This window comes from Chroicocephalus ridibundus, chromosome 3 (assembly GCF_963924245.1).
Source record: "Chroicocephalus ridibundus chromosome 3, bChrRid1.1, whole genome shotgun sequence".
NCBI lineage: Eukaryota > Metazoa > Chordata > Aves > Charadriiformes > Laridae > Chroicocephalus > Chroicocephalus ridibundus.
The window spans coordinates 29,270,705-29,296,084 of NC_086286.1; the positions used below are offsets into that span (position 1 = coordinate 29,270,705).

The 25,380-nt window shown below is 36.6% G+C and overlaps 1 protein-coding gene across 5 annotated transcripts in view; it reads left to right on the forward strand.

Annotated features, from left to right (window-relative positions):
- MTA3 (metastasis associated 1 family member 3) overlaps positions 1 to 25,380 on the forward strand; it is a 142,889-nt gene that overhangs the window by 45,177 nt on the left and 72,332 nt on the right. For all 5 annotated transcript variants that reach the window (XM_063328577.1, XM_063328575.1, XM_063328576.1 and 2 more), the window contains exons 7-8: positions 11,582 to 11,684; positions 20,927 to 21,026. In XM_063328577.1, the coding sequence (XP_063184647.1) occupies positions 11,582 to 11,684; positions 20,927 to 21,026 (203 nt within the window). The remainder of the gene's footprint in view (positions 1 to 11,581; positions 11,685 to 20,926; positions 21,027 to 25,380) is intronic.

The following is a 25,380-nucleotide window of genomic DNA, read 5'->3' on the forward strand; positions in this document are numbered from 1 at the left end:
AATAACTTGTTAATGTTCGTATTGTGTAATTGTTCTATGAACTCTCCTATAGATGCTTCATTTTGAGGTAGATCTTCTTTTAGGTCTCATGAAGCATGTGAAACTCTCCAGTTTTGTCCAGTCATCAAAAATGCAGAGAATTAATTTGATTTCTCTGCTAACAGTTACCTTGAATTTCTCTTGTTTGCTTCCTTTTAAAACATCACATTGCCAATGTCTCAGATCCTGCCCACAGTCTTTTGCCTTTTATCCTGGGGAAGTGCTGCTTTATCTGTTGGGACTGGAATTTTAACTCTGATTAAACAAGCACAGAAGTGAGCGGTTGTTTAATCGATGCATCTTTGCTTCAAAGATGATCTTAGGCCAAATTTTTTGTGCTTACTTACAGTCATTTTTCATTAAGAGAAGCTGAAAGGGAAACCTCAAACTGCTGCTTAGCCGCCTTCCCTCCAGCAGTGATGCTGGGTAACTGGGTAACCTTTTTGTGAGTTTTCAGTCATTGCCATTAGCATGCTCAGTTTCAGCTGACTTTCACATAAAGGCTTGAGACAATATGTTGAGCTTGTAGCAAATCTCAGTCTAAAAATAAAGGGAACACCCAAAGATTAGGAAGTGCAAATGCTAATGTTAAGCTAACAGCATTAATACCTACCAAAAAGTCTTCGCTGTAACTGGATTATAATACTGCAATATCAGAAATAGTGTAACATATGCATCGTATGATTCAGTTAACAGAGCAACTACTAACCTTTAAAAATTTTGTTTCTCTCTTGTAAAAACATGGGGTAATTTCTGAGATTTAGCACAAAACCACCAGATAGAAAGTAGATTGTAGAGGGAGTTAAACTCTGAACTGTCTGAAGTTGTTCAGCTGGTTGAAGGGTGTCTTTGGGCATGCGGAGATTCCCAACCGATGTTATCCTGGGCAGCATCACAGTGGTAGCTGTTCACAACTATCAGTGTGCACATGCTTATCTGAACAGTGGGAAGTGTCTGGTAAGAATGATTTACTGCTAATTAATTGCCTGTGTATGGCAGCAGCTTCTGTCAGCTCATTTAGCTCTGCTCATAGTGCCTCTTGTATGGGTGCTGAGTGCAGAGCAAGTCACGTGGAGCTAGCCATCACCAGCCAAAACGTGGACGTGTCAGAGTGGGAAACACGATGATGGATGCGTGAAGGGTTAGGGTTGATTTGCGGTTGGTGGGAAATGAGATTTTATCTCCATGCAAAGATACATGGAAGGAGACAAGTGTCAAGCGGTTGACAGGCGTGGTGGGGAATGATTAGGTTTGAAGGCTTATCTAGAGAACTGGCTGCTAGTGTTAAGTATTGCTAGTCCTCATTGGGTGCTGCCACCAGGAATGGCAAACTGTTTGCAAATCCCTGTTTTAATTAGCCTGGAGGGTTGATCTTAGAGTCACTGTTACAGGGGTGTCTGTGTACTGCTGCATGGAATTTTTCTTGTGCTAATGTCTCTTCCCAGCTGCAATCCCATTCCTAGCCCAGTACTACTTATCTGTTGTATGTAGGTTTAAAAGGAGGCCACTGTGTCCTGGGGAGTTCTTTATGGAGCAGGAATCTCACACAGTTAGGTACCCTCTGGCTATTTAAAGCAGTATAAAGAGTTTGGAGTTGTCAGGGAAGAGGACTACCCACTTACTAAGACACAGAAAGGAAGAGGAATTAGAGTCTCTGAAATGGAAGAAGCAGCAGCCTGTAGGAAAGACATTCTGTTCAAAGCTTTTTTTTTTCTTGTTTTTAATAAATAAAATTATAAACTATATTCAAGGTACCTGTAAAAAAAACAAAAAAAAAAAAAAAAACACAAAAAAACCCCCAGAGTCCCTCTTGCATATCTGAGAAACATCCAGAGACAGCACTTGCTGTGCAGTCAGTTCCATTTCTTGAAGGCAAGACATTTTAGAATTAATGGAGTTTAAATAGTTGGGCACTCAATAGGAAGAAGGGGAGCAGTTCAGGAAATTTAAGCTGTAAATTTTGGGTGATGTTCAGAGAACTTGTATCCAAGACTTCTAAAACTTTTCTCTGTGTTGAAAAAGAACAAAGTAATTCCTTCAGAGGTATTTCCTAATGTCTTCTCTGCTTTTTTACTTCTTACTGCAACTCAGTTGTAAGAGCATGTTGTTTTTAATAGACCAGACATTTCAGATAGAAACCATTAAACTCAGAGTCCAAGCCTGTTAATGCTTGGGAATATTGGAATTCCAGGATTTTAAGTTTAAAAATTGTTGCGACTAAAGAGAAAAATAAGAAACTCATCTACGTACTGTTTGGATTTTTAACATTATTAAAGTACAGGATGCTTAGACTCAAATGTATCGTATTTTCGTGTTCTTTAAATGTTTCCCATATACACTAAAACTCTGTTTTCATTTAATAAATGAAAAAGATGTTTTAGAATAGTGGAACCCAGCTGTAATTTTATGAGGAGGGATCGGTTTTGTTACTTCATGGTACATAATTCTCCCATTTATTGGAAGAACCACTGCTGAATTTGAAAATGACTTAACGCTAGGCAGAGACCCGTAGGAGTTGTTTGAATGGGACAACTGATTCTTTTGTCGAATCTTCTCGATTCTGTGTGCTGGATTATCTCTATGAGTCTTGATGCGGGTGCAGTGATTTCATTCTGTTGGGAGAAGATAAAAATCGGGCAATATGAAATACTTTTAGAATATTCTGTGTTCTAATATTTAAGTATTAAAATTGGAGAGTCGTGCAGTCATTAGACACTGAAGACAGATAACGTGTGTCTATGAGAAATGTCTGACCGGATAAACAAATATTGTGTCTGTGTCCTATCAATTTTCAGAAAATATGGCCTGTAATTTGTGCTAAGTGATCAGTTTTACGGCAATTGCTGTATATGAGAACTGGGCACGTTAATACAATAGGCAGTTCTTAGAAAATAAAGTTCAGAGAATATTGCCTCTTTTTTCCTGAGTTTCCATATACATGGTATGTACCTAACCTTTCGTTTTTAACTGGCTTGAAGAAATCATGAGGGCTGATTATTTTGAGACCATGCGGTCCTGAAGTAGTTAATGTTTCCTTTGTGATTGGAGAAAAATGCAATTACAAGAATAAATCAGTGGATTTAGTTTAAACCCAGTTGCTTAGGTACAGTCATCAAAGAAAGAATTGCTTTTCCTGTGCACACAGAAGGTGACAACAACAGCAGCTTTAGGCTCTTCAGTGAGCAGTATGTTGGCTTTTGAGAAAAAGATTTTTGTGGAAAAAACTGTCAACTATAAAGTACTTTTTTGGATGGGGTGGAGGAACTCGTTTGTGTAGTAGCTTGTGCATCTTTTTTGTTCTACATACAGCAATTTGCTTATCCATAGTCTGTTGTTTAAAACCAGATTTCGTGTCAGTTGAAGATGACCTTACTGAGATCTAGACAGCAGAAAGCAAAGCTCAAATTCTGGTACCAGAACTGCCTTCAGGAGCAAGTATAAAAGGAAACTTTTATGCCTAACTCGCATTTGCTTCAAGAAGACGCATCTAGAAACCTTGTTAGAAATCTGTTTTCCACCAAGTTCAGTGTGAAATGCATTGAAGCTTAAAAGTTGTCGGAAAATGTAGTAAATTGGCAGCAAAATAACTGATCATTTCAAAAAATCAGTCAGAATATGCCAGAAGCAGAGAGATCTTTGAGGATGATTGGTTCAACAAAAATATGATGGCTTTCTATTTAATGAAGCTTTCAGAAGGAAAGGTGTGATTGTGCTAACCCAGTAAGACTTACCTTTATGGTCAGAGTAGAAGAATGTTGCCTAGACTTGATTCATGTCACCTGAAGATGGATATCTGAAATAGATCAGAGGATGTTTAAGGTCAGATGAGATGAATCTCGACAAAGGTAACACACCAGAACGAAACTCCTGTTTATGTGTACTCAAATGTATTTTGTTCTCAAATGGAGTTTCTGTTGGTTGGGCTTTTGACTTTGAGTTCACAGGAAAAATTTTACTATATTAGTTCTTAAAGAAAGAGCTGTTTCTTGAGGGTTAGCAAATTTAAGTACGGTAGTCACGTGTCTGATTCGCAGATTATTTTCCTTGTGACTAAGCTCAGTGAAGTAAATTTTTTATAATAAACAGTCAAATGCATGATCATCACAAATAGTAAAATACTTTTTCAATGTTGTTCATGTCAAACTGTAATAGCCTTTAGTAGGATTATAATAGCCTTTATATCAGTCTTGCCAATCTTTCTGCTAGGGAGCTGAGTTAGTGATTTGTGTCCTGGGCAATTAAATGCATGTTTATACACTTCTATCAGTTTTCCTATAAATTAAACAAACAAAGCACATGTAAATGGCCTCTGTGCCTGTTTTTGGTGAAGATGTCATTTGCTTCTGTCTAACCTTGCAGATGCAAGGGAAATCTGTAGTTTAGGGTTGCAGCCGTAGATAGTACAAACGCTCAGTTAGGTATTTGGAAGCTTTGCATTATAAAACAGTGGTTTATGAAGTCTTCTCAGTAATGTTATTTAAAAATATTTGTTGCCTTTCAGTACTATTCATTGAGGTTTTAAGCGCATGTATCATTTTGATTGCAAAAGCAGTTACATGAATTAAGTTGGTTCTTTTCTTATATGCGTATGATACAGTATTCTTACATAATGTGGTAATGGAAATTTCTGAGCTTCAATTCTCAGATCGTTCACAACTATATTAACAGTCAAATGATAAATTAGAACAGTTGGAAATTGTGCTGTTTAGCAATTACATCTTTTAAAAACCGTTCAATGGTTGAGGTGAGTTATTCGGGTTGTTCTGCTTGGAGATTGTTGCAGTATTTTCGTTTGGTTGGGTATTTTTTCCCCTCTCCGTCCCTGCCCTGCATTGTGAAAGCTGTTGTGCTTTTCTCTAGTTTGCTTTATACTTGAAGAGAAGTCAGTTGGAGTTTTAGTCTTCATAACAAGAGAGCCATGATTTCCTGCTGTCTTTAGCTTCTTGAGAAGACTGAGGCATGGTCTCTGCTGCGTTGTTGCTGTAGAACGTTGGGCATGATTGCTGTCGGAAAGATTTCTGTATTAATAATAGCTGTAGAGGCTTGGCTGAGATTGTTCAAATACTAAGAGAGTTCTGTAGCGTAGACAGTCTTATGAAGGGTACAGTTATTTATTGTATGCTGTGTATGTGCTTATTATCCCAAATAATGCATCGCAGTGAGCGCTCAAATCGCCTTTCAGGCAGCAACATCTTAGGGTTTAATTGACTTTCCTCATTTTTTCTACCTCAGTAACTTTGCCTAAATGGACTTATTTTAAGTTCACGTTTTTATTTCCTTTCCTGTTTTACCGAAAGTCTGATATTCTTTTCAAGTTTATTCTGTAGAAGATGAAAAACAAATACCAGATGCAGATGAAATGTTTTTTACACTTGAATAAGTCAAAATACATTTCATCCTAAAGGAAAGGTTCTTCTCTAAATTATGTTGTGTTTAAATTTATGCAAACAAATAGCTGTATTTATCTTCAGAAGACTATAGTCAAAGTGAATTTGCATGTTCATAACATTAAGTTTATGTAAAAAATATATTGCAGGACTAGAGATTTCATTTTAATTTAGTGTGGGGTTTTTGACGAATACAATATCTGTGCATTGCGGTATCCCTCGTTCCAAAACAAGAATTTTTGATATTGTTAATATTCATATGCGGTATGGTACTGTTATTATTTATACATAGAATAATTTTCACTGTGTTTTCCTGAAAACTGTATTACCTCATGTGTTATTATTTCAGGAATTCAGAAAAACTGTTGCAATCTTTCTGTATTCATATTGGAATAGATGCCAGACCATTGCACAGTGTCTACCGACCAAAATAAGGATGTAAAATGGGGGTGAGGGGCTGAGAATCTTGGTGCAAGTCTCATTGTCTAGGTTTATTCACAGGTATGAAAGGCGTACAAGAAGCCAATTCCATAATAAAGGTGAATTTCAGGTATTTTTTCATTGGTTGAATACTTGTCCTCGCCTTTAAACTGAAGATGACCTTGTAGTTTTATGCAATATATTAATTTAGGTCATTGCCTTTAGAATTGCCATAAAAGCTAAAATGGACGGACTTTTTATTATTTCAGTTCTATAATAGTGGGGATTCTATCTAAATGTGATTTAATATAAAGACTATAAAGTGAGGAGTGGTTTGAATCTAGGACATCATGTCTCCGTGTTCTCCGTTCTGTGGAGGTTCCTTTCTGCATATTGTTCTGCAGGGTTTTAGGAAAGAGGAAAAAATAAGGCTTCCTTTCTCAGTCATTCTTGATGCAGCATTATGGAAAAGTTTGTCGTTACTGTGTGGTTACAGTTTAGTTTATTCTAGGCCCAATTGTAATTCTTTCTGTTTATTTCTAGGAATTTAGAACACAACGAATTAAAGCTCTTTTGAGTGCTTTGTGAGGTCTTGTCTTTTGATCATCAGTGGTTGATTTATAAGCACTGCAAGGCTGAGCACTGAGAGCGCTCTAAGGTCATTGGAGTTGGTGGCAGGTTTTTATTGAAAAGGGATATTTTGAGTGAAGAATGACTGAATTTTTTTTTTTATAGACTAGCGCCTTAGAGGATGGGAGACGATTGGACTATCCGTGTTTTATTGGCATGGAAAATGCTCAATAGCAGTTTAAATTGCTATCAACAAATAATGGGCTTGTATCACCCAGTGTCTTTCATTTGTAGTCTCTATACATGTAGTCATTATATAGCCTGTTTTTAATTTCTAGTCTTTATTACATGCATTATGTTCATAAATTGAGTTTTACCATGAGATTTGGGTAAATATACGACTCGTTAGCTGAATGACTAATTGAAATCTTGAATATACATCTATCAGGCAAGCTAAGGGCGTTGGGATTGTTCTGCAATTGAAAGGTAAACAGATAATTTTCCTTTTGCCTGCACTTTTAAAATAATATAAGCTTTCTTATATTACTTTTTCAGACAAGTTACTTGCACACAATTTAGTTTTATTTTTTGCAGAGTTGAGTGTAAGTTTTTGAACTTTTTTTCCTGGACGATTTTTGATAATCAGTACCAGTGAGAATCACAAATCATTTAAAAAAAAAAAAAAAAAAAGGATTATAAGAATTCTATGTCTGCAGAGCTTTTATAGTGGGAAGGGTTGTGATGTGATATCTGTTAGTTAAGACCAACAGTGTGGTGCTGTTTTTTCTCATTGCAAATGAGAGAAAACGTTTGCAGACAGGCAGTCTAAATAGCAGCATGAGAAGGTGGTTCATGAATTGAAGCCTCATTTTCAGTGATTAGTTGCCTGTTTTTACAATGTTATATGGCACGTGAAGCTGTGTTCAAAAAGACATTTAGGATTACCTGCAGTGAGTATGCTGCCCGGCAGTTCTGACAAAAATCTGCTAAATGCTGTATCTACTAAATCTGATCCCAGATTTCAATAACATTGAATTGCAATTGCTGAACTGGACTAAGGGAGGCTAAGAACTGGTATCTCTTCTGCATTCTTGCAGTGTAGCTAAGAGATATTCCTGTTTCACAGGTATAAAAGTGAATCACAAAGATGACTATAATAAATTTGCTTCTTACATAAGTGCCAGGCTTTAAGAATATAAGCATCCACAAATGCCTTCAGGTTTATGTGCTTAGATATCTAGTGAGTCTGGGTAATTAATGCGTGAGTCAAAACTCCTGGCTGATTTCAAGGGATTGTATCAAGCCCTGAACGAATTTGCATAGCAGAAGGAACTCTGTGGCACAAACTGATGGTCTGGTGTCCAACTACTGTCCGTGGAGATATGTCTGCCTTCTTTCTATGACCAAAATATCGCAACTACAGATTTTCTGTCCCATGTGATTAAGGATCCAGCAGCTGGTATCTCTGTTTTGCGTATCATGAAAGATGGATTCACTCAAAGCTGAGCACTGCAGGTGTTTAGTTTGCATGTTTGGATTGAAGTGACTGCTGAATTACTTTTTGAGAAGGAGAATTAAAAGGTATTTTGAAAAATAATGCAAATTATGCAAAATACAAAAATAAGACATTGTGCCTGACAAGTGGCATCTCCAAAAATGGTCCTCCTGGCTATTTTTCAGTCAGGTACTTCATCAGCTGTTTGTCATTGAAAATGGAACTGGCATTGTGTCCCTGAAAGCCATGTTAAAAAAAACCCAACTTTTATATATTTCATATTTCAGTTTCTTAAAAGGATACAGTATTGCAGCATTGTTATGTATCGGTAACATTAAGAGAATTGCACTCTAAGAAAAAGTTCATATTGCAAGTTATTTTCTTTTAATTGGGTTATGTTAGAAGAAGAACATAGTGAATCTAATGTACTAATTACCTTGGGGGTATTTATCTGCAGGAAGTGAAGTCTAAAAGACTAAATAAATGTTTAATTTCTTCTAGTTCATTTTAATTGCATTCAGTTAAAAGTTGCATTTGGTTTACTTTTGTTTTGTAAAATTTTTCTTACAGTTGTTTTCTGAAGTGCAGATCATGCTTTCCTTTGTTTAAAACGACTAACTGAAATGCAGAACTTTTTTTTTTTTTTTTTTTTTAAGAAAAAAAACCAAACCATTTTGCTTCTTATTAAAAGAGAACCATGAGAAGCAAGGCACTGAATGATTGGTGGGGAGAAAACTGGCCATATTTACGTCCATCTACTAATGTTTTCCAGTAAAATTAATGTTCAGGGTTAGATTGGCTATAATAAAATAATAAGCAGCGCTCAAAATAAATTGGATGCACTGGTATGTCTTACCAGCCATTCAAAAAAATAACCTTCTCAGAAGCTGTAATTGGTATGTTGGTGGTGGTGAGGGAAAGCAACACTTGTAAAAGAGAACCTGAGAACCTTCTCAGATGCAACACTGAAAATGTTAAAAGTTGAACTCTTCCATTCTGTTTGTATACTGGAGTTTGCGGTGTAAGGAATGAATATTGTGGCAACTTTGGTACCTGTTCAGTTTGAGTGTCTTATAGTTCTGTGTCAAATTCAACAATATAAAAGATGAATGTAGAGGTGTTAACAGAAATTGCATCGTAGCTTTAAAGGGGTCTGCTAGGTTAAAAATCCTATAGTGTAACGTGCAGGCATGATTAACTAAGAGCAGACAGCTCAAGGAAGACAGCTCAATTTTTTTTATAATTAATATTTTGAAAGAAGACCTCTGGAAAGAAGACCTGTTTATCTTATGTGATCCTCCTATACTGATTCTTCCAGCACATTCAAAGGAAGTAAACAAAACTTTTATTCCTGAAATCAACTTTTCAAAGATCTCTACAGCACCACTTGACTGCCTTCATGATTTCATCTGTTTAGATTACTTTACTTCCTGTTTCAGTGATAGTATCCTGCCATTTAAGTGGAAAATGAGGAATGGAGCGGGTTTTTTGTAAGTGCAATTCGGCAGATACAACAGATCTCCTGGAAACCTCTCTGTCTGCTATTGTTGCAGCAATATTTAATATTGTAAATATTACATTATATGTGCTTGGAATCTTTTGGTATAGATATTTCATTGATCATATCCTGTTTATATCTACTGCCATTACAAAATACTGTTTGGCAATATTTCAGATTTACCTTTATCAACAACTACCACAACATTTTGTAGTAGCAATTGTTTATTTACTTCTACTTGAAGTAAGAAGTGTAGTATTGTAATTTTTTTCGTCTTTTTGCAAACTTGATTCAAGACAGTGACATGTTTTGGTTGAATACTTGTGCTGTGCTTGTATGATGCTTTCCCTTTGTGAGAAGTATGCCCTGCCTGAATATCGGGTTTTGTCATACTTCTACAATTCTGATCTCCAGGATATGATGTCCTGAAACAGTTAACTAACATTAAAGATATTTAAAAATTATGTATTAACAGATTGAAGTGCTCAGAGATTATTTATAAAATGTAGAACCTCACCCACAATGTGTCTGTCACAGATGGAAAAAATGAATGTATCGACAAGTGTGTAGTCCATTGAATAAGTTTATAGACCTAAAATCTTACCCAAGATTGCCAGAAATGAAGTTTGTTTCTAGTACTGGATGTGAACTATCTTAAACAGAAGCATAAGTCCCATTATGCAGGCAATTCTTTATTGCCTGGGTACCAAAATAAAGTAATTTACTTTGTGTTTATGAGAATGCAACTGTGAAATTCGTTCCTGAAACATTAGCCAGACAACATGGTGAAGTTTTAACTTGTGTATTTGGTAGGGATAAATACATATCACGTTCTCATTTCCTTCTAGAACGAATGTGCTAGAAAAACTTGCCATATATGATCAGATTTCAGAAAAGCCAGTTCTTAGCTTGCCGTCCGCTTACAGACTCTTAGGTGTACGGGTTAGTTCATGTCTTGATGATACTATGCATGTTTAGACTGGCTGTTTTCATTGTCATAAGAAGCAACACAGACTAAAGTGATCTGTGTGCTCAGAGAGGAGCCTACGCAGCCTAGATTTTCAAAGGAAATGGAACAGCTGTATTTGAGAACAGGTTTTTATTCTTGTCGTAACTCATAAAAGTACTGGCATCCGACTGAACATTGGAGTTTTTCACGTGTTCTGTGAAGGAAGAACATGCTCTTATTCTGAAAAGGAAAGACAGTGATTATAACTTTGCTCTTGTCATCTGTTGTGGCCCCAAATGTGTTGGCCACATCCCATAGGTAAATCTTCTCATACTAGTAGAATTTGTTGCCTGCCTAACCAGCCTCTGCAGTGTTTCTCATTCTGCAGTAGAAGTTATCAGTGTAGTAGTCAAGCCAAGATTTAGGCTTCCCTATGAACGTGAATCATTGTTGCCTCATCACACTTCACTGTTCTTCCAAGCCCAACAAATGCCATGCTCTTTTGATAATGAATACAGGGCAAATTATACAGGGAATTATCAAAATACAGGGTATTAGCAAAAAAACCCACCACCATTGTTTCAACCGCGTGCATGTACACAAATTGCTCTGTTCAGACAAATGGAGTTGGGAAATCATGATGTAGTATATACTAACTTTCTTGTGCTGTAGCCTTATACGTTATTTTATAAGAGGATATAACTAGTCAACATACACAGCAATTTTAATACTGTGATTTGTGTTAACAATACAGATAATGTAGTGGCTGAGAGCAAGAGGTGAAAAAAATAATTAAATGAAGGTGACTTCACTTTTTCATAATGATTTTTGGTTTGGGGGCATAGAGTGCAAGTTGGATAGAATTTAATTGCTAAATCTGGTTAAGTGTAAAATTAATTTTAATATGGCTTGAGTGAAACAGTAGCTTTGATATCGTTTAAGTAATTTAAAGAAACCACTGGTTACTTAGGTTCTGGTTTCAAGTTTATAATCATATTTTCTTTCATATTACCTCCTAAGAATGCCTCCTTAAATTGAAATGCTGATGCTAAGGGAAGATACTTATTTTACTGCATTATGGAATTTAAGTGGATAACTGGTGATTTTTAAATACTGTGTGTGTGTTTAAAAATGTACAATGTCTCTTTTAAACATAGTACAAGAAATACATAGAGAAAAACATTGTGAGTAATAAGTGTTTTGTCCCATCTACCTTTTGACAGGAGAATTAGATGACAGAGAACAGGCAAAGCTGGAAGTAAAAGTATGGGATCCAGATAGCCCCCTTACTGACCGTCAGATTGACCAGTTTTTAGTTGTAGCACGGTAAGATTAAAATCCTCTAATAAAAAAAATTCCTTTTCCTTTTCCTACTGACTATTTATTCCCCTATATCGTGTTACTCAACTTGTTTGCCATTTTGTGAGCCCTTCTCTTTCCCACAGTTAGCTAAAAGAGAAAATCAAACCATAATCTTCCGCATATTTATTGAAGCTACCAATACAGAAGAGAGAAAAAGAAAGTGAGTTTTGGAAGAATGCTACACTTCCTGTATTTCAGGTTATAGTAGAATTTGGTACTTTAAATGTAGACATCAATCTGTTTTCCCCTCAGAGTAAATGAAACAGGATTTCAGTGTTAATATTTCAGTCTTGTATTATAGTACTTGGAATTTCGTAGTGTAACATAAAGTTAAGAGTAGAAATAAAGAAAATGTTAACAAATGAAATGGTTGCAGAACTTGCACTATTTGCATGTAAGCTGAATAATACGCAGTGCAATTATTTTGTATGAATGTTGAAATAAAGGTTTTGAAGTGATGCATTTCATTAGCAAAAAAACCGCGGTCCGTTCAATTTTATAAATTAACATATGATTATGCAGATTTCTGAGAGGAACATCAAAGCCCTTGAATTCAGAAATACCTATAAAAATAATCTCTCTAAAAAAAGAACTTTCAAAACTGTAGATTTCTTACTGAATGCCAACTCGACACTCATAAGATATAGCATGTTTTGCCTGTCTTGTAATTCATACTCACAAATATAGAACAAAGGTACTTTCTAATGATGACAGAGAACTTTTAATCACAGATAATGTAGTGATTTTGTCCCGAATCACTCCATCTCCTGTATTTTCTGTAACCTGGTTGCAGAGCGTAGTCTCAGATCTTCTTAAGCAAATACTCTTTTTACGTTGTTTCCAATTTCTGTTCTTTATTCTTTCTCCATTTTGAACAAAGTGTTTCAGGAAGGAAATAGAGAAGTTGCTTTGCATTTTCAAGCTTCTGTGTATGGTGAAATGGGTAGTCGATTTATTGTTTTACAGTTCAATGCTTATCCACCAGGGTTTCTTCTTTCTCCTCTACTTTGTAGCACCGTATCCTCTCTATACAGTAGTAAAAATTGCCTGCCCCGTTGAGTTTCCAAGCAAGCCAGAGGGGTATAGGTGTGAACATGCATCGGTTCAGAAGATCACAATGCCTGGTAGATGCTCCATAGAACAGAACCCAGAAAACAGAACTACTTCTGTCAGCAGCAATATAATACTTGGATATGTATGACCATTATGGGAAACATTAAGAATACGATCTGTGTGAAGATTGCGTGTTTTTGAAGAGTTCATTCATTCCCTTCACAACCCTCCACTCTCCATTTTGCAGTCACTCTGGGGAGCTGAAGTAGTATCCTGTGAAGCCGAAAACGTTCCCAGAGGAGCGCGAAACAGTCTGCTGGGAAGTGACAAAAATAAATGACAGAGAATAAATTAAACTTTTGGGGAAAAACATTCTTCTCTCTTTACCCCCTTATTTAAGATATCCTGTGCAATGCTGTGCCCTGACCAAGATTGCATTTGCTTAGAAATTGATAAATTTCTGTAAAAAAAGCTTTCTGTTACGGAGGGAATGGGTCTTGGTCAATAGCTGACTAATTGTAACTATCCAAGATCTTGTGGTAGGCAATCATTAATGACCGTTGTGTAACACCAGTCAGGTGTTACTCAGATACCAGTTTATTGATGTTCTTCCACAAAACTCCATTCATCTTTGTAAGCTGCTTTTGAACTGACAGAAAACTATTTCCAAGGTCCTGTATACCTGTATTCACAGGCTGCAAGATCACATTTCTGTTGCATTAACTGCTTCCGAGACAGATTTTCATCAGTTTCTGGAGAAACAATTCTCCTCCTATGATAATTGTGGCAGCTTTAAATTCAGTTATGTTGTGTGCTTGCATTTAAAGGCTTTCATTGTAGTGGACTATTAAAAGCTGCTTGAGTAACAGTGGAGTTGGTATTATTATCATCTGTTAAACTCTGCTTACAGACTCAGGAGATATTTCTGCTGTGGCCTAACTGCAGTTCACTGGGCATTGGCTGTGCCTGCTGGGTTTCCAGTGAGAATGGTATTTCTCTGGTCCCTGGAAGTTATGTTTAGTTTTGCAAATTCGAAATTCTGACAGTAAGAGCTTTTTTTCGAAATGCTTTCCTATATGTGATTTTCATTAAGTGTGTGTATGCTGTCTGTATTTGAAATTTGAAAAGCATTTCCACAGGATCCTTTTTAACATGGTGCATCAAAGGCATCAAGTATTTCATCTCAGTTTTTTCAGTCCGCTCTGGCGGAAGGAAGAGTTGCTTTTGTCTTGTAGGCTTTAGCTTTTTCAAGCAAACAAGCACGCTTTGTTGGTTCTCTAGAAGGTGTTTAAACACTTTTTTTTTCTATTTGTATTACCCATTTGCAAGAACATTTATATTTGGCCTAGGACATGTGGCTTTCCCAGTCTTACAAGGTTTGTTTACTGTCTCAGGAACAAGAGGCCTTTTTTCTAGGTTAATATGCTTGGTCGGTCTGCGCCTGCCACTAAGCTCTAGTATGCAATAATCTGCGGGATGTAAAGGTAAAAGAATATGCCTATTCTGTCCAGAAATAGGAGGTAGCAGTGCCAGAAAAATCTATGGAGTTTTTGAACAAAGTGTAAGGGTACTTCAGCGGAAAGTTCGTTAACCTTGAGCTCCCTAAGTAGTCTCGCTTGACTGTGGATTTACAAATCTTGAAAGTACCTTATTGCTACTACTGAAGCATAATTTGGGCAAGGGCCTCTTGCTTGAACTAGCACAAGCATCTGTTAGGAGAACCTCAGGCATCAGACTAATGTATTCTGGTTTTGAGTTGTTTCTTAGGTAACACGCTGTCATTTGTACTCTGGCAATGAGAATTCCAACACCATTTTCTACTCCATTCAAATAAGATACAGCTTCGTCAACCAATTTGTATTCTGTCATATGTGTTATTGGCAACTGTTCTTTTGTGTCTCCTAGCTTCAAAGAACTCTGAGAAGCTGCGACAGCAGTTTGTATCTGTTCATGTTGGCAAATAGTACAATACCGTAGAAGTGGATCAGTAGAATTGAAATGTTTGGTGCTGAGGACCTAGCATCCACACTATGCACATTTTGAGCAGTTTTATTTTTAGTCTAACTCTGATCTGGTCCTGTGGACTAAATATCTATGAGTATGTGGAACTACTGTTTAACTTAACAGAAATCCAGTTTGTATGCTACAAGATACCTTTTGGTGTTGGTTGAAGCGCAGTAGATAAAGATGCTGGGGACAGTTGCTTTGAAACTTGATTCCTGGTTTGAACTAAAACACTGATATGGTTACACCCTGTTTTCTCGAGTCATCAGCCTCTACCATTCCTAATACAAAGGAATATTTATTTTCCTTTTGAGATCTCATGCTCTCTTTCTAACTCTATTCCAAGTTGCATAGTATTAGGAAATAGAAACTTTCCTAGTGTGTGTATAATAGTCCTGGGTTGTTTGTTTTTTTTTAATTTGTCATGGAGTCAAAAATGGCCCTGACCAGATTCAAGTGTGGTAGGAGTTGGGGGCTCCATTCGGGACAGATGCTGAGAGCTGTAGACCTGACCCGTTTTTTTTTCATTTTCATTCTGTCTGCTAATTTGATCTATAATTGATTACGTGATAAGTTTTTGGTACATTCTAGTTCCGTTTATGTACTTCATGATGCAGTGAAACAGTTAGCAGCTTAGTGCTTTTATTCTGCTTCATCCAACTAGATTATCAACATAGTCTTCTGGAAGGAATATATCTCTAAATCAGGCTACTTTCCAGACGTTTGTGGTCCCAGCTTATTTCCAACTGCAAGAGAGTTTTGAAGACTAATTAAAATAACCTTAAAGCATTGCATCTCTACCTTAAAATTTTGTTCTTTAATTACTTTGAAATTAAAATGGCAGTGCATACCTCTGGCTAACGTAACATATTTCTCTTCATTTGAATGCCTGCTTATTTTTTGATGTAAAATCACAGAAGAATGGAAAATTACGTGTTAGTCATTTTGAATTAGAGCTTGATCCTTCCTGTGTTGTTTCCACTTTTCTGTTTTCTCTAAGACAGTGATTATATTCATTTTCTTTTGGTTACCATTGATTTAGTTCTAAGTGCTCATGGTATATGGTGCTTTATTTGTTACAGGAATTTATCTTACAGTGGGGAAGGGAACACAAGGCAACTTCAAACAGCAATATGTCTTTCATCATATTAGGAAAAGAATACACTCATCAACTGAGAACAATAAGTAAAAACATTTTAAAGTGTACTCAAATAGTAATACTCTGTTCTTGCAAGATAATTCAGTGTAGTCAGTGGGAGTAGATAAGACTCCCAAAGCTCATCAATGAAAACAAATACATAAAGACACTGGTTTGAAAATTTCAATATTAGTGTGCTTCTGGATTCTCTTTAGGTGGTGGGAAGTAAGAGGAATTGGAGTTCATTAAAGAGGTAATGAAATTTAATGGCAGAATTGCAACATAAAATTATGTGGTAAAGGTGGTGAAAATCTTGATGCCAATCTGTACTCTCAGAACTAGATGTTTGCTAGCAAGGTGAATTACAGCATCTAATGGTAGGCAGATGGTTTGGCAATAAAAAGGAAAAATATGTTCACATCAGATTTACTAGGAGTATCAAAAACACTATGTTTCTGCCTGTTTGTCATGCTAGGCCAATATATGTTTATTCCTTTGTATGTTTTGTGTTACTATATTTCTTCTTGATCAAATTCATTTGAAAACAACTAATTCTGACTTGGAGCTGAATTTCTTTTTGCATCTTTTTTATGGATTTTGATCTATAAAAAAAATTTCTGCAGCAGCATTTTCCTCAACCTGCTTTTTGGGGGCTGTAAATCTCCTCCTCTAGGACTGTGAAATCGCAGGATGAAGTACAGATGATCACTTAAATCGTATCCTTTGAATTAAACTACTTGTATATGTCAGGTTCTATTTCTGTTGAGTAATAAAGATTTCAGATGTGTTCCTTTTCTATTCATTTAGTAATGAAACTGAAGGTTAGTTGTGGCATGTAGGGGACGTTATATGTAATGCCACCCCCTACCCTACCTTTGAGAGTCTTTCAGAGAAAGAATAGCGGCAGGTGACTTTCATGTTTATTATGTCATCTCCCTATGCGCTCTAAATATCTGAAATTATAATAATGAAGCATAGCACTGTACAGACAGTTTCTTAGAAATGCAAGGAAAATGCGTCTTCTGGAGCAGCATCATTTTACTGTGAATATGTTCTTCATGTCAGATTTTGCATTATCTCGTAGTAAAAATCTCAGGGGTATTTTTCAACTTTAATTAATACTGTGCTAATGACATACATCTCCACTGAAGAAATATGGGTTTTTTTCTTTCCAATATTTTAGGTATCGCAAGACTCTTTAAAGGAGCAATCAGTTATTAATTGGCTGTTTGTAAAATGCTCTTACTGATAGCAGTCTAAGAGGACCGTTTCCAACTCGTGGTGAAGGGGAACATGGATGTAATAATAAGGAAAACAAAAAGCTTTCCTAATACATAGGAAGCCACCAAAGAGCTACCTAATTATTTTCCTCAAAGATGTTAACTCTTGAGGTGGGGCATAGGTCTCATTCATTAGTTTGTAAATATGTGAGGAAAATTGTGAATTTGCAGTTTCGTGTATGCACAGAGGTGGTTTGCTTTTGAACGGATTTGTTCAGAGTATACCCACTACTCATCTCATATCACGGAAACAGAGAAACAATGTATAAAAGTGAACAATTTTAAAATAAACGTCCTCAGATTAAAAAGGATCTCTGTCTCAGCTGGATTGTCAAGAATACAAGGTAGATGAAAACAGAGGGTCGCTGGCCTGGATCCAGGACTTTCTGGATCTGATTTAATGCTGGACTGCTGTTGCTACCAGGGGGACTAGTGACTGTTTTTATCCTGATGTGCAATCACAGTGGTTCCAGATTTTCTTTCGTAAATAACATCCCTTTTCAGAACTAGTTACTGATGAGCAATTGAATCTTTAGAAACATGTTATGACAGTCTCTTGCATTTGCTGCTTCATAATTTCATTGGCTACCACTAATACTAATCTTATGCAAAAATTTGAATGATGACTTCCTTTAATGTCTTAAACTTGAGTTACAAAAATTTTGGAGCAATGTGTTTTCTGTGTTCAATGCCTAATCTGAAGTTTTGCCTGAATACAGGGCACACAGGAACAACAAAATGATGATAAGCTACTTCATCCCTGGAGAGTTCACTGTCAGGTTTTTTTGGACGTAGATATTGTTGAGTTTTGCTGAATTTGTGGATTTATTCCATAGTCTGAGATCCTGGCACTGGATTGTCTGGATTTGTTTTATGTTTGTATGGTTGTCCGCTGCGATCTCTGTCATAAGTCATTCTTGGTTCTGGTCTTTAAGATAATCAAGACAAGGAAAACCTAATTAAGGAGACACTGGATCATTTGGTCTAGCCCTTAAAGCTCTTACACCTGCTTGCTGATACAGCCTGTGCAAGGAGTGGTCTCTCTGCTGGCAGCACCAGTTGCTTATCGTTCTTGTCCGTCTCTGCCACCTGTGTAATTCGCTGTCTGTATGCCTTTTGGCTGTAGCGTATTTTGGGAGGCGTGGGGAGTGTTGGTTTCTGTTTGAAGTCTCAGTACTTTAATTACTCCTTGAATAACTAATTTGTGGCTAGCTTGCTGAGCACGTTTTTTGGTTACATGAGTTTATTATTGTTAATATTGAGTTAAATATACTTTCAATTAAGTATTTACAGTTACTCCTTGGATTCTACCAACTTAATGGAACATTTACGTTAAAGAGTCTGTTTAAAGGAAAAAATGAGTAGTTACGGTCTGACCAGCCTGCGTTGGCTTAATACTGAGTTTTATTTTGGTAGCAGGTAGGTGAAGACATTAGTGTGTTGTCTGGAAATGGGCATTGATTACTTGTTTGGGTTTGGTTTTTTTCCTTTTAACATGTTAAAATAATTCTCTGATGGTATTATTAGGAAAAAAAAAATCATGTAAGGAAAAATGACAAAGGAAATGTTTGACCTTTGTTCCTCATATCTGTATTTTAAATGGAAAAAAATTTTTTTTAAAAGAAGGTATTTTAATGATTTCTAAAATTAATATTTGGTTTGGATTGCATGGCGACATTATATAGAGCATTGTATATCACTGTTAATTTTTGAGACTGGTCACTATTTAACAGCCAAATGCTCTAGAATTCCTATGCTTATTTGGATTCTCTGAATAATTTACTGTTTTTCAAAAGTTTCCAGGAAAGGGTGAACTGGAAGTTATGTTGATTTCAACATATAGCCACAGACACACACACACCCCTCCTGTCCCTTAGTTCTTACCTCTTTATCGCTTATTCAAAATAAACCTAGCTTTATACAGTGTCTTAATTTTGACTTTACATACTGGGCAACATAACTCACATGTGCTTGGGCTCTGAAGTCAGCCTAAAAAGTTTGATGTGCTAGAGGGTGACTTGTGATGGCATACTCTTTGTAATTTTCATAGCACGCTCTGATTTTATTTTGGAAATATGGTCAAAAGAAAATAGTGTTAATTATGCAAAAGGAAGATAAGAAGCTACTAGGTAGCAGCAGAAGGGAAATACAGTCATGCCGCATGCTGCTTTACTGGTTTGAACAGTAGCGACAGAAGGATCACAGGAAAGACTGTTTAGCTACAACCCTTATCAATGCCAACATGTTTAAAGGGGTTGACTGACTATCAGGAAATGTGTTCACAATAGAGCCTTATTCTCGGGACCGATTTGTGGACAAATACTGTTTTATGTACTGCCAAACTTTTTGAAAAAGAAAATAGAATGCGTGTGTGTGCTTGTCACATATTTGCTATTTCTGCAAGGAGGGAGCAAAGGTTGTGGAACAGCATTTGACTATAACTTATTTATTCCACAGCCTTTAGAAATCTAAGCAGTTAATATCTGGAGTGTGTGAATCACTGCTGTTGAATCTTAACTGTGTCTTAAAGTTTTTGGCAGCAAGTACTGAAACATGTATTTAGTGTTAAATGTTTTGAGATTCAAGATAAAATTGCAGTAACACGTTATTACCAGTTTCTCCACAATCAATAATACACCTTAGTGAGTTAAAATCTTGGTGCACGTTGCATTATTTTATTGTTAAATATTGGGTTTATAGTACGCAGTAACAGGACGCTTTCCGTGTGTTCTGTCAGTGACATTTCTCGTTAGTGTAATTCTACGTTTACAACTTGTTTGAAATGTAGCTGCTGAATAAAGCTCCAGTCCTTTAGTCCAGAGGCTTAACACTGTATTAAAAATGTTAGGTGAGTAATTGGATCTTTGAATTTAGAAGGGCTTACTTCATAACTGCAACAAATCATTTCCTCTATGATATGCTGAGCCCAGTCAGATTTTCTTGCGCGTCTTTCCCTTCACCATCTATGCTGTATCGTAGAGGTGCTTCCAAGAAAAGTTTGCAGTTTAGAATGGTCACTGTCATGCTAATTCTCCATCTCTATTCCTTATCTTTTGTTGCTCTGATTAAGTCTAATAAATGCCGTGTACAGTACTGGAGAAAAATGTCTCCAGATCAATAATGTTGGAATGCTTTTAGTAAGTAAGCTGAGAGATCCATGTGTTTCATTATTACATAAAACCTGTCACAAAAAAAGGTTTTGGAGGTACCTAATACTAAGCTAATATGTTTTCTTTGCCTTGCTAATGGAAGTAGTGAACACACATTACCAAAGTGAATAAAACGTTATTAATTCCTTATGTGAACATGGTGAACCCCTTTTTTTAATTATACTGTAATTTGTTAAACAGTGTTTTGGCTTTTTAATTTTAAAAATAGTAGTCACAGTTGTAAAGCCCGAACTGAGTAAGGTCTCTGACTTCATAATTAGTAAAAAATTGGTACATTAGAATTCTCTTGAGTATCTTTTGTTTCCATGCTGTTCCTTATATGTAGGTTGTTACTTTTGGGGGAGAGGGTCAGGATTTTTATTTCAGTGCTCGTTGAGTTGTTTTTATCAAGCTGTCCTTTGTTAGCAAAGATCTAAAATCTTAAGAGTAACAGTATGTGACTTTTAGTTCTTTTAGTTTTAAAAGAATGCTTTTATAGATACATGACATAGTCTGATCTAAAAAAAAAAAAAAAGGTTAAATCTTTCTATGCATTTACTGTCTGCTGTTTCTCTGTTGTAGTGCGGTTGGCACATTTGCTCGAGCGTTGGACTGCAGTAGTTCTGTCAGGCAACCTAGTTTACACATGAGTGCAGCTGCTGCTTCCCGAGACATCACGCTGGTAGGTGGCTTGTTAAAAACCCTACAACTTTTTTTACATCTGTGAATTCAACAGTATCTACTACTCCAGAGCCCATGTCGTCTGGATATCTGTTTTCCGTTAAATACCTGCATGCAAGGTGCCTGTATCTATTGTAGATAATCCTCTGTGTTTTCTGTAAGCATGTTGGTGCTGCCCTTGCAATCATACTGTAAGTCACTTGACTTCAGCTGAAATCTATTTTAATATAATATGTGTGATAATTTTCACAGCAGGGTGGATAATACACATTGTATAGGGGTTCACTCAGTATAATTGATCAATAGTGTGATTTAAAGCATGCGGTAATGAAGCTGATTAAAAATTGTTTAGATGATATTTTGTACTTACCTTTGTGTTAGTAAATTTCCTAAAGTATAAGCAATCAGACTGTAAGCAACTTTTTGAAGGGCATTTTACTTAGAATATTCTTAGAATGTTTCCTTTGTTAAAGTATTCACTGTAAAATAAGCACCTGTATCTTTTAGAGAAAATTAAAAATATATCAGTTACAGACCAAAGTTTTGTCTCTGTATATTCATATTATCTGAGATCACAAGATGTGTTATGGTAATAAAAGTAAACCAGGAGAACTATGTGAAAGAAAAAAAAACTTACTGTTTCATAGAATCAAGTGTGACTTAGATTTCCAAAGACATCAGCAAGAGTAGTTTATTATTTTAAGTACTTGTGTACAGAGTCATGAAGATGATGGTTAAGGCTAAAGTAGATTTGCTATTCATCAGGTACGCCAGTATTTGAACTAGAAGACACTGAATGAAACTAACAGATCAGCTTGTAATAGTTAAGGTACTGCCTTGTATAGTGGTTGGAGAGCCCTTGGAATTTAGTGCCGCAAAATTTTGTAGGAACACACAGTATCAGCAGATTAAATAAAGGGGTTAGAAAAATTACAGACCATGGATCCATAAATGGGTACTGAGGAGGATAGGGGGAGGTGTACCATCTAGCATTCTGAATTCCCAAGGTTTGTAGATGCTGGTGAATTAAATGGGAATTGACCTCAGACTGTGATGAGACTTACTTATTTTTTCTAAGTAACATCCCTTGGTGCTGCTGTCAGAGTCAGGTACATCATCCAGGCTAGATGGATGACTGCTCTGGTTCAGTAGGGCAGTTCTTAGAGTCCAGATAAAACGTATTCTTTAGTATGATGAGAAAAATATTTAATTTCTTACATTTTGCAGCGTGCTCAAAGGCTATTAAACAGGAAACTGATTTAGTCTGGACTACACTAGTGTAGTAAAGGCAGTGGCAAAATGTAATGTTTTCAGTAATGCTCAAAATTAGTTTTCTGTTTCACGATTGCTGATGTGACCTTACCAGCATAATTCTGTTCACATTAAATGCTTTATTTTTTCCATCAAAACAGTTTTTCAGTTAAACGTTTTTCATTTTATTAAGATTGCATTGGATGAAGAAGTTCTAATAAATCCCACACATTGAGTATCCTTCTTACTGTATTCAGTGATTAATAGAATAGATTCATCCTTATAGCAATTTCTTCTTGTTTGAAAGTACATGTGGAGTGCTGCTAATAAAGGGATACATTTAGTGTTTGAGTGCCATATAAATGTTTCTGCATTGCAAATGATCCATTACGTTCCATTACACTTAATGAAAGGCATATCTTATAATGGGACATCAGAGGAGCCACCCCAGGTTTAATTATTGTGTCTGTCTGTTCTCATTTTCCTACCCCCTCAGCTTTTTAAAACCCTTCTCTTTTGCTCTTTGGCAATGTTCTTCCTCCTAAGTTAAGAAAAGATAGATTTGCCATTATAGTAGTTATTCTTTCAGACATTCCCATGTTAATTGGGTGCATATTTTGAGCAGGAGTTAAAGTTAGTACAGACGTTTGCAGAACTTGTAGTGTATCTTATTTATGCTTTGAAAGGGATGTAGGTGTGTAACACTAAGAAAATTACACTGTACGTATTCTTCATGCAAGGCAGATAACTCTTGCACCTGAAGAGCTATTAATGGGGTTTCTGTACACCATACCTCTGGCTTTCCGGTGTTCCTAATTAGTTGTTTCAATGAGAGATGACTGTAAACAGACTGATAAAAATAATGCAATAAATGTACAGGTTATAAACATGAGTAAATTCAGGGTGGATGTACACATTAGGGGGGTCTTGCAGCTTAATAGCAAGTGAGAGGCTACTTTAACGCTTCCTTGTTTTGAAAACATGGGGAAGGCAATTGAGACAAGGCAGGAAACTACCAATGCTTTTAGAAAACCCTACTGAAAGACATGAAACAATGTGTGTTTACCTTCTTAGATGATAGTGAATGTTCTTAGAGTGATAAAGACTTGTGAGACAACTTGCATTTCTAGCCTTCTCAGAGGCAGTGTTTTATTTTATAATGAAAGTTGATCTCTGAGAAGAGAGGGAAAGTGGGAAGACTTCCTGTTTCAGATTCCTAAACGCTGTATAATGTGTACACTGATGATGAGAGCCATTAAAGCAGAGCAGGTTGATGGAATCACTTGCTCCTTGTGGTGGGCTTGCTCGGAAGAGCCTGTGCTCCTTTACTGTGAGGAAGTCGATCTAGTTTTGGATGCCTCGTCAAAGTGAGAAGTATGAACAGGTTTTTCCTTTCCATTTTGAACAACTACTTTTTAATTCATTTTATCAGACTGCCATATATGTGGCTTCTAAGATGAACATAGTTGAAAATTTATTGAATTATAGAATGTTTCCAGTTTTAGTGCTGCTTTGGAGGCAGTTCAGTCTAGTTGATTTAACTGACTACTGAAATGGCATCTGTTTGGGAGCTGTGTGTTACAGCTTGTCATTTGCTTTCTTCCCAGCTCCATGCTGCCCTTCCTTGGCTTTTGGTGGATAGTTTCTTCTTTCACCTGCTTAAATTTGGACTTGAAGTTCCTTCTATCTGTGTAGCTAATTCCTTTCCTCTGGTGGGACCTGTTGTCTGTGGTTGATGATATGCTCTGGCAAGAATTCTTAGAAAAGGGTGGTTCTTCCTCTGTTCTTCAAGCTCCTGTTTGGCAGAGGCAAGGCCAGGTCTTCCCAGCCTCCTGCTCCTTAGGTGTCAGATACCACTATTTGTTTCTTGCAGTCCTCTTATCCTTGGGTAAAGCAGGTAAAAAGGAGATAGTCCAGGACTTTCTGTCTTGAGCTGTAGTAATGTCTTCAGGCTGCTCTTGCTTTTGCTAGCACAGTTTGCTTGTTGTGGTGTGGGACTTTGATTGCAGGTGAGGGCTGACAAACCTGTAGGAAGCAGAGTGTCTTATCATGGGAACTTGTCAGTGGTCTGCTGTCACAGAACAGCTCAGATAAGACAGTACTTATCTACAGAGTTCATTACGAATCCTTTCTTGAGTAATACCAAAAAAGCTTTATGGAATCAGATGTTTGTTACAGATGGAAAAATGAACATAAGGCAAGAGCAAGATCCTGATTTATTCACCTTGGTTTGTCATTTTTGAGAAAGTTGGTATCAGTGAATAGATCCCAGATTTAGCAGCTGCTTGGAAAGTGCCCGGTGTGTACTGCTTTTCCACAAGGGCTGCAATTGAAGCAAAGATTTAAATGTTAGTAACACATATGCTACATATGCTGTAAGTGTTCAGTCTTAAAGCCTGGTTTGCTCATTGCCTGAAAGATAAGCAATAAACCAGTAGTTTCATTTTATTCTCTAATTTGAAGATGATGGATTTTGGACATTATGTTACATATTTCCATCCTAGAATACTTCATTTTAACAATAGCTTTTTGTCAAGGCTGGTGAATTTGACTTGAACCATAAGTAAAATGGCTTGTTGTAAGATAAGACTGACATTCATTCTTGCAGACAAACAGTTCAAGAATCTTGTTCTTGATGGCTTTCAAAGAGGTAAATTGAAAGCTAGAGGCTTTCATACGGGCACTCATAGGAGATGGCAAAAGATAAGGATAATTTATTATTTGCAATACATTTGTATGCGGAAGCTCAACTGGAGAATTGCTCTGTAAGTGCTGTACTGACACGTAACGGAAGTGTTCCTTCCTTTGAAAGGTTTCGGGTGCCCCCTCTCGTGAGACGAGTCTAGGGCTGTATGAGATTGCATGCTGAGTTACAGCTCATCGCTGTGGTGGGACAAATAGTGGGAGACTGATGTTACGCAGTCACACACATTATTGCGCTTTATACCTCTACTACCTCCTTCAGCACAACAATTTAAGATTGTGGTGATGGGATCTTTTGGGACGCTGAGTCAGAAAGGCTTCTTGTATGTTGCTCGTTTTCCCTACGGGTGGATTTGTGGTGTAGTTGCTTACTTTTCATATTCCCCATCGTTGCTTAGTGA